Raw genomic sequence first — 9,040 nt, 5'->3', positions numbered from 1 at the left:
AGGGAGTGGCAGGTATTGTGACCCCATTCCACAGTTGAGGGACAAGGTCCTAGAGCAGCTTGAACTCAGGGTCAGAGGCATTTCCTCAGATCAAGGAAAACTAGCTGGGCTGCCACCTCATAGGTGGGTTCCAAGCGACTATCCCCAGACCCCCACAGTCCCTCACCCATCTTGTTCCGTCCAGGGGTTCCACGCCCTGAGTGTCACAGCCTCACACTCTTATCGTGTAAACATCTTAATTACATCTTTAATGCTCTCACATGGAGATGGTTTGAGTTAAATTACAGATTTCTGCATCCTAAATTACCCACAGCCCTCCAGTTGGCTTAAGTGCTAACATATTTATAGCATCTAGAGGAGGGAATAAATCCAGAACCTTCCCCACGGGGACCTCCTGGGCCCCAGCCTCCTGACACGTGGTATTTGCCCAATGGAAGATCTACACATGCTGCTCCTGCATCCCCTCCAACCAGTGGAGGACAGCGACGGTGCCGGGCCAGGCCTAGGAACGTGACTCTGTGCAGGCTCGTGTGCACGTGTATGCCCAGCATAGAGAAATGTCCAGCTCTTGGAGTCTGTCTCCACCTAATGCCATGCCTAGAGGCCCCTGGCATCAGCCCTGACCCTCCAAGGCTTATGGGGAGGCCAAGTGCAAAGACCTTCCCCGACTCCAGAAACACTGAGAACCCCTTCCCATAGGTGGGAGAATTGAAAAATAGAGTAGGTTTCTTAGGTCTCTTTCCCAGGGGGTAATCCTCCACCCTCTTTCAGGCAGTCAGAACTTCCCCCACTAGACTGAAGCCTGTGAGCACTGTCCCCACACCAACAGCCTCTCCCCACCCCAGACCCTTAATGTAGTCCCAGACAGGGAGCTGTGTTCACCAACAGGTCAGCCTGCCTTTTAGAACCCGGTGACGAAGTGCAGTGGACACTGGGACCCTGCCTTGTTTCCCTCTTCCTGCAGTCCCTGAACACTGAATGTAGAAGAGGTCGCCTAACCTGATGCTCCACTGGGCGGGGTTGACTTGGAGGGTAGAGCCAATGCAGAAGGTCTCCATCTTGCCTGAGGGCACACTCACACACTCACGTACATACGAGGCTCTCAGCAGGTCTGGGGGCTGCATCCTCCACATATGTTCCCCCACTTCCTTCCCCCTCAGCTCCTGTTCTAGCTCAGGCTCAACAAACCACTGGCTGCCAGGGATGGGTGGCTGGGAGACCTCATGGGCCCTCTAGTACGGATGGCCCCCAACTAAGAGCAGCCCTTCAGCCAGCATCCTTGCCTACTGGGCAGTTCCAGCTCCATTCCTGGGCCTTCATGTGGTTGCCTCTCCCCACCCCAGAGGAGGCTCCAGACTGCAAAAACAGGTCTCTCCCTGACAGAAAGGAACCCCCAAGTCCCCTCCCCTCCCACTCCAGATCTCCCCCAAGTTTCCTCAACAGTAGAGGAGCAGACCCTGATATGAGGGGTCTGGACAGGTGACAGGGAAGCCAGCAGTGGCTCCTGACCTTCCCGGCATGAGGAATGCCCCACATGCGAGGCCCCTCAGGTCAGGAGAGGTCAGTGGCCAGATGCCCAGTCTGCCAGGGTCCTCTCTTAAAGCCTAGAGAGTCAGCACGTGGGTCCACAGAACAGCTGGGGCCTGGCCTGGCCCTTTCCCGTCTTGGCAGGGCAGGTCCTGAGAGTAGGTCTTGACAATCAGGAAGTGGGGAGTTTTGTGGGGACCGTGGCAGGTATCTCTATCAGAGGTCCAGGTCTGTCCCCAGGCCACTCACGCATGGATGGCGTTGGCTACGTCGGTAAATACCAGTCGGCTGGGCCTCTGCAGTGGGCCCTGGGAGGGAAGAATGGCCTGCAGGGAGACAGGCAGGGACATCAGAACTTGACCAAAGCCATGCACTCTCTGGCCCAGTCACCTCCACCCTCACTCCTGGTGTCTGCTTGTGCTTGGCACAATCTATGCCTTCTGCCTGGAATGCCCTCCCTGCAAGCTCAGCCTAGAAATAAGACCTGGCTCAGATGACTCCTCACCCAACAGCCATCCCCAGCTTGCCCTGTCACCTTGGCAGCACTCACTGTGGGCCCTGGCATTGATTTAATTATCCATATATCACGTTTTCCTAGCAGGGGGTGCTCAACTGTACCCCCAGGTCCTAGCATAGTGGCTGGCACAAGGGAGGTGCACAGTAAACAAGTGTCAAATGGTCAGCAGTCCAGGGGCTGGGTGGACCAAGGTTCTCAGTGCAATTTCCTGAATATCCCAAGGGGGCAATGTATCCTGACCCAGGTGACACAGAATTGAAGGCAAAACCAAGGGGTCTTCAGACTCCTAGCCCAACTCTTCCTGAGCCCAAGGAGACTGAAAGAGACTGAATGGGTCAGGAGGGGGCCAGGCCTGCTCATGACACTCTGGCCCTTGGGGATTTGGGGGAATGATGGCAAGTGGTCAGGTGGCCACACAGGTACCTGTCCCTTTGGACACAGCAGGTGAGTTTGGCTGGGGTCTCCACCTGTCTGGCGTCTGTCAGTGACTAGGGATCTACCAGCCTACTCGGAGGGAACCACTGCCCAAGAGTCTGACCCCATCCACAACCCACTCAGGACCAGAGACCTTCAGGGAGCAGAGGAACCCAGGGTCCCGGCCCCCAACAATCTCCCCCATTAGTCCTCCCCTACTCTCCTACCCAGTATGAATTAGGGCAAGAATTAGGATTTTCATTTATAGATGAGAAAACTGAGGCTCAGAGATGCCTGTGGGGCTCCCAAGATCAGCAAGCTATCTGGGCAGAGTCAGGCTGGATCCCCGGGCTGCCCTGACTTGGCTTTGTGCAGTGTGTCTGCAGGTGGCCCTGGAGCAATTCGACTAGTTTCTGAATAAACCCCAAAAAACCCATATACCCAACAGCTGCCACCCAACCACGTGACATGAGAAAGGAGGGAGGGTAAGGGTGGAGGAGACACGACGGCTGCAGATGGGGTGGGGAGCCCAGCCAGTGCCCACCTTGCCCTGCGCGGCCTGCACGGAAGCTGCATCCCGCCCGTGCTCCAGCAGCTCCTGCTCCAGCTCATCTTGTTCCTCTGTGGGGTCAAAGCTGTACATGGGCATGAGCTGGTGGCGTAGTTTCTCCAGCCTGGGGATGGGGCAGAGGCTGCTGGGGGCAGAGCGGGCCCTTCCCCTCCTGCCAGCCCTCCAGGCCCTGCCTACTGACCAGCTAAGCCACAGTACATAATCATGTTTAGGGTCCTAAGATTTCCCTTGAAATGGGATTATTGACAGACATTTTTGCACTGATAGTACCAGTTCCACCCCTCAGATGGGTGGCCTAGGAGGGAGCAGTTACCCATTCCTGGGACTGGGTAGGGCCATGGGCCATGAAGCTGTCATCAGCGGGGTACACAGAGACCGCTTAGGTTGGAGCCTTGCTGCAATCACAGCCTCTGGGGCTGGGGTGGGGCAGGGGAGTCAGTGGCAGTCAGCTCAGGGCAGCAGGGCAAGGGTGGCTGGGCAGTTGGGTGGGAGTAATCCCAACCTTCTCACCCCCTCTTCCCCACCCATCCTCAATCCAGGGTGATACCTGCTTGCCCTGTGTGTGACGTCCTAGTTAGGTGCCCTCCACCCCCCTGAAGGAAAAGTGGTCACCCCCAACCCTGAGTGGGCAGAAGAGGCCCTGACTCCCTGACCAGGGAGAGGGGCCTTTGTGGGGGAGGTTGACACTTTCTTCTTTCCACCCACGTCCCCTGGAGCCCAGCCCAGCACTGCCCATGGGCTGCAGTTTGGGGTGGCAGCTGGGGAATTACCTCTTCTTCTTCCTGATGTACAAAACCTGAAAGAGAAGAGGCAGCATCAGATGTCAAGGAAAGGAGGCCCCCACGGCTGCTGCCCCACCGCCTCCGGGAAGCCCTCCCCCACTGATCTTGCCCATACCAAGCACTTCCCCCTCCCGGGTGCGACACACAACCTGGCACAGATTTGCTCCTCCGTGTCCCCGTGGCCTGGCTCAGGGCTGGCACCAGGGGAGAGGAAGCAGCACACAGGGAATACCTCTGGATCTGTCTCCCGTGCCCAGGGGTGTTTCCTGCCCTCTACTGCCTTCATCCTACAACCTTCCTACCTCTCCCATTTTGGTGAGAAGGCAATCCACTCTGGCCCTCTGAATGTTCCTCTGGAACAAAGAGTAAGGTAGCTTTTCTAGGACAAAATCTTTTGTGAGAGTAATGAGGGCAGATTCTAGGGCCTGCTTTGGCCTTGAGGTTAGGGAGCCTCAGTCTGCTTAACCAGCACACGGCGGCAAGGGGGAACACTGGCATTTGCCTCGCGCTCACCCCAGCAGGCCTCCTAGGCCCTGGTCCACTCTGCATGTGCTGCATCCTGACCCTGCTTGCTGGCCGGCAGTTGCTCCCTGGCAGCAATCCGGAGCCTGTGGGGCCCATATGGCAACCCTGGTTTAACAGCAGCTCCAACCAGGCCATGGAAGGACCATCCACAGCCCTATTTGTCAGAGCAACATGCTCCTGAGCCCGAGGCCAGCCATCAGAGCCGCAAGGAGTGGTGGGCAGAATGCTACCATTGATTGGCAGGCCCACTGGGGAAGCCCAGGTGCACCCCCACCCTCTCTGGTCTCAGCCTGCACAATCTCCAGTCGTCCCTCAGTGATATTCTGAGTGTCTATGTATCATCTTATGGGGACAGCCCGCATCCTCAGGGGCTCACACCAGATCAAGAAGTATCATACTCACCATTGGGGGGTACCTGCAGCAGCCCTCTCCCCAGCTCAGCTCCCTCCTGATGGCTGCCCCACTCCACTTCTCGTGACACTGAGGCCAGCTCTAATTTTGCATCCTCAGCTGTTCCCAACCATCCAACCTAGAAAGCACCCCTTCTCCCCTGCCCCCACACCTGATTCCCCAAGGCAGTCCCTGTAGGCTTCCCTTGGAACCCTTGGTTTTTATCTGCCTCCCACTCCTCATAAGAACCACAAGGCAGGACTTTATCTCCCCAGGTCCCAAAAGCCTTGTCCAAGGCAAGTACTCAGTAAATAATTGCTCAGTGAATGAATGAATGATTACTGCCAACAGCCTGCCATGCCCAGAGCATCCCACCCAGACCCTGTAGCCCACAATCCATCCCAACTACCCTCTGGCCTCCACTCCTATTGCAACCCCAAACTCACTTGCCTCACTGTCCAGCTTGCTGCTCCCAGAACCTCCTGCCTGCCCCCAGACTTTTGCCCATCAGGACCCTCCACTTTGAACACCCTCCTTCCCACATCCTATGTAGCCTAAACGACCCAGCTCAAAACATTATGTATTCCTCAGAACTTTTTCTGGTTCTTCTAATTAGGAGAATTATCTCCCTGGTCTCTGGGCCCCAGTGGACAAATGTCTGGGGGAAAGGAGGACTGCACTGTCATTAACAGACAACTGCCTTCTGATCTGTTTCTCTATACATCTGAACACTGATTACCCTCCCCAGCTGAGAGCCTCCCAGGCCAGCCTCAGTCTGCCCCAGCTCTCACCATGGCTACAGCCAGGCCAATCACTGTGATGATCCCAAGAGACAGAAGCATGGTACCCACACTGGCTGCACCACCAGCCACATCAGGGATTCTGGTGTCATTCAAGCTGGTGGCTTCTGGGCTGAGGGTAGTGGTCTCAGAGGCTGGCCCATCTGTGGCAGTTTCCAGATCAGGCTCAGAGGTGGGTGGATGGCTGCTGAACCAGCCCCTAGCAGATGCAATCCTGGAGTTCATGCTGATGCAGAGAGGGCTGAGGACTGCCTGTGGTCAGTTAACCTGCCCACTCTCTTCTGACATCAGGAGTGTCCCAGCCTGTAGCTCCTACTACCCGTAGTGACCACCTGCACAGCCACTCCTTGGATAAAGGAAGCCCCCTGCCTCCCTGGGTGCTGGAAAGGAAACAATAAAAAAGATGAGGCCAAGGAGCTCAGCAGTAAGATGAAGTCCCTCTAGGTTCTGAAAGCACTGGGGAAATAAACGTTTGAGGAAAAGGACAAGGGCAAGCCAGGAGACATAAGGACAAGTGCTTTATATATCTATGGTTCCCATGTGTTTTTAGGAACAAAAATGAAGCCCTACCTCCTCTGTTTGTGGATAAGAGGATCATAGTGATCATACCTGGAAGATATGAAAGGCAGTGGGAGGTGTGAAAGAAAAAGTCCCTCCCCTGCACAATAACACCCCCTCCCCCTACTCCCCACATCTCCCACCTCCTCACTCCCTGCCCCCTACATCCCTCATCCTGCTTGGGAAAAAAATACCACAGTTTTTTCCTTTCCTGGAGGGAAACACTTGCCCAAGAAGCCAGATAGGCCTGTCTTTGAATCCCAGCTCATCTATTTAACTGGATGACCCCAGGTAAGTCACTCCACTTCTCTGTGTCTCAGTTTTCCTGAGCCTAAGAGTTTATTAAGAACACCCCCACAGGGTCAAGAGTTACTGAAATGTCAGAATGAACAGGTCCCTGGAAAAGACTTAGCTCAGCACAAGCCCCATCCAAGTAAGTACCTAATAATTGTTAGATCTCCTGCTGGCCAGCCCAGTCAGGAAAGGGGGAGCCACAGGAGCCCCTGGACCCAGCCCACTGTTATGCACAGAGTAAGGGTTGGGACTGATGTGGAAAGACCAGAAGGCAGGAAGGAGAGAAAGGCTCTGGTCCTCTAGTTGGGCTTCTCTGCAGGCTCTTGGGGTCATTGGACACCCCCCCTCAATAGAGGAGCTAGGCTGCTAGGGTAAAGGAGACAGGCAGGGGAGCATATCTTCAGAGGCAGGGATGGAGCTCCCACTTTGGGTGCCTTCTCCTCCCCTTCCCTCCTCCCTTGGGAACAGAGGGTGGGAAATTTGCCCAGCCCAGAAGGCCCTAGGTAAAGCAGGGTGGGAAGAGGTCCCAGCCAAGCTGCAGATGGGCAGGCCTAGGGAGAGGAGGGAAACATAACTCAGCCTGCACACATACCTCCTGTCCTGGCTCATGGGTACGTATGTGGGGTGTCTCCCTGTGCAGATGCATGGGTGTGTGTGAGCTGTGCACACACCAGTGATGGCCCCTTAGGAAGGGTAAGGCTGGCAGAGGGACATGGGGTGGAGGAGGCACATCCCTCTTTGCCTTCTCCCTCCAGCTAGGCTGGGCACAACAGGAGTCCTGGGTTCTTTTTTTGGCTCTGCCATTGACCCCAGGCGTGACCTTGGGCCAGACCCTTAACTCTTGCTCTGAGGCTGTTTACTCCACCCAAAGGAGAGAAGGAGCCCTGCGGACCATTTGCCAGGCCTGCCTCGGGGTCTAGAGGGGAAGGGAAGGAAACCGGGGTGAAAGGGTCCGGCACGGCGACCTTTGAAAACCCGCATGCCGTTCTCCACTAGGTCTCTCAGTCCTCCCTGCCCCAAACCCCATGGCCGCCTCCGCGACCCAGTGATTCCTCCATTCTTGCACAGGAGCAGCGACCTCAGCACTTACTTAATCCTCTCCAGGGCGCCGAGCTCAGTCAGAGAGGCTAGGGGTGGTGGTGACAGGCGGGAGGCCGGGGCTGGGGAACCCCAAGGCCCGGCGTGGGGGGCGGCGGGTCCGACCTGAGGTCCGCCCTCCCTGCACGCTCGGAGCCGCCGGCCAGGCCCGCTACCGCGCACAGCCCGCAGCCGGGAGTGCCCGCTCTGTCAGCCTGGGCCGGGGTGGGCAGGTCCTTGACCCACGGCGGGGGTGGGACCCGGCGGAGCAGCCTCGAGGGATCCCCGAAGCTCCAGCGCCTTGCCTCCCTGGCCGCTCCGCGCCCCCGGCCTCCGATTGGCTGTCAGGCATGGAGTCCGCTCAGCATTGGCCCGCTCGCCTGTCGCTCGGGTCTGGCTCCGCCCCCAGCGGGAGCCGGGGATCCGGAGCCGGGAGCCGGGAGCCGGGAGCTGAGAACCGGTTTGCAGTTCTTGGAGACTATCCCTCACCCCGGTGGCCTGTACAGAAGTTGGGCGGGTGACCGTGAGTAGCTAGGCCCTTTCCGAGCCAGAACTCGGGACTCTGGCCAGCCCAGACTCGACCTGCTCTGAGACACTCATGCCCCCAAAAGGCAGGCATCCCAGAGGAGGCTTGGGGAGAGCACTGGACTGGGAGTACTCAGCGTTGGGCCTGCGTTGAACCCTGGCTCAACCCTTTACAGACTTTGTGACCTTGAACAAGCTGCTTCCCCTCCCTGGACCTTGGCTTCCTGCTCAGATGGGGCCTCTGGTGTGAGCACCCTTGGCAAACGACTCCAACCCTGGGCTAGAAATGGATCATCTTCAGTCCAGAGAAGCTGGGAGCGGGATGGTATTATTATCCAGGTGGTATTATTGGGCATCCCGACCGAGGCAAGTCTGCATATACCCCTCACAGTTGCTTCCATCCATGGCGTGATCATCTCGGAGAGGAGCCCCGGATACCCTCTAATCCACAGGTTTTCAAAGGAGTTTATGGGGATCACAGGGTAGTTTAGTACAAACGCAGTTCCCTTGGCTCCCTCGGTCCCGGAAAGAGCCCAGGAAATCGCATGCTTAATAGTTTAGTTAACAGTGATCTGGCCAGGCACTGTGGCTCACACCTGTAATCCTAGCACTCAGGGAGGCCGAGGTGGGAGGATCACTCGAGTTCAGGAGTTCGAGACCAGCCTGAGCAAGAGCGAGACCCCCATCTCTACTAAAAGTAGAAAAATTAGCCGGGCGTGGTGGTGCGTGCCTGTAGTCCCAGCTACTCGGGAGGCTGCGGCAGGAGGCTCATTTGAGCCCACAAGTTTGAGGTTGCTGTGAGCTGGGGTGACGCCACAGCGCTCTAGCCCAGACAACAGAGTTAGACTCTGTCTTGTATGTGTTTGCGGGGTGGGGGGTGGTAGAACAGTGATCAAGTTAACAGTAGCTTTTGGTGGGGGGTGTCGACAAGTCACACTTTGCAATATATTGCTATGAATTTTATAGAAGGAGCAACTGAGGCCCAGAGAGGTCCAGCCACCTGGACAAAGTCTCCTGAGGAGTTGCCAACAGTCAGCATTCGAACCTAGGTCTCTGGTGT

General features: G+C 56.8%; 1 protein-coding gene across 1 annotated transcript; it reads right to left on the bottom strand.

Moving 5' to 3' along the window:
* Positions 1 to 227: 227 nt before the first annotated feature.
* Positions 228 to 7,798, bottom strand: C18H3orf18 (chromosome 18 C3orf18 homolog). Its single transcript, XM_045530134.1, has 5 exons — positions 7,469 to 7,798; positions 5,518 to 5,906; positions 3,800 to 3,825; positions 3,003 to 3,132; positions 228 to 1,853 (listed from the first exon to the last, which is right to left on the bottom strand). The coding sequence occupies exons 2-5, from the start codon at positions 5,749 to 5,751 to the stop codon at positions 1,773 to 1,775; spliced, it is 471 nt and encodes a 156-aa protein (XP_045386090.1). The 5' UTR covers positions 5,752 to 5,906; positions 7,469 to 7,798; the 3' UTR covers positions 228 to 1,772.
* Between the last annotated feature and the right edge of the window lie 1,242 nt (positions 7,799 to 9,040).

Source organism: Lemur catta, chromosome 18, assembly GCF_020740605.2.
Source record: "Lemur catta isolate mLemCat1 chromosome 18, mLemCat1.pri, whole genome shotgun sequence".
Classification (NCBI taxonomy): Eukaryota; Metazoa; Chordata; class Mammalia; order Primates; family Lemuridae; genus Lemur; species Lemur catta.
This window is presented reverse-complemented; position numbering and strand designations above follow the sequence as displayed.

Bases quoted from the DNA above. Each gene is read 5' to 3' on its own strand.
- C18H3orf18 (XM_045530134.1), bottom strand. From the start codon at position 5,751: ATGAACTCCAGGATTGCATCTGCTAGGGGCTGGTTCAGCAGCCATCCA. The intron at 3,133-3,799 runs GTAATTCCCCAG...CCCCATCCCCAG, and splicing joins TACATCAGGAAGAAGAAGAG to GCTGGAGAAACTACGCCACC. The intron at 1,854-3,002 runs GTGGGCACTGGC...GTCTCCCTGCAG, and splicing joins TGCAGGCCGCGCAGGGCAAG to GCCATTCTTCCCTCCCAGGG.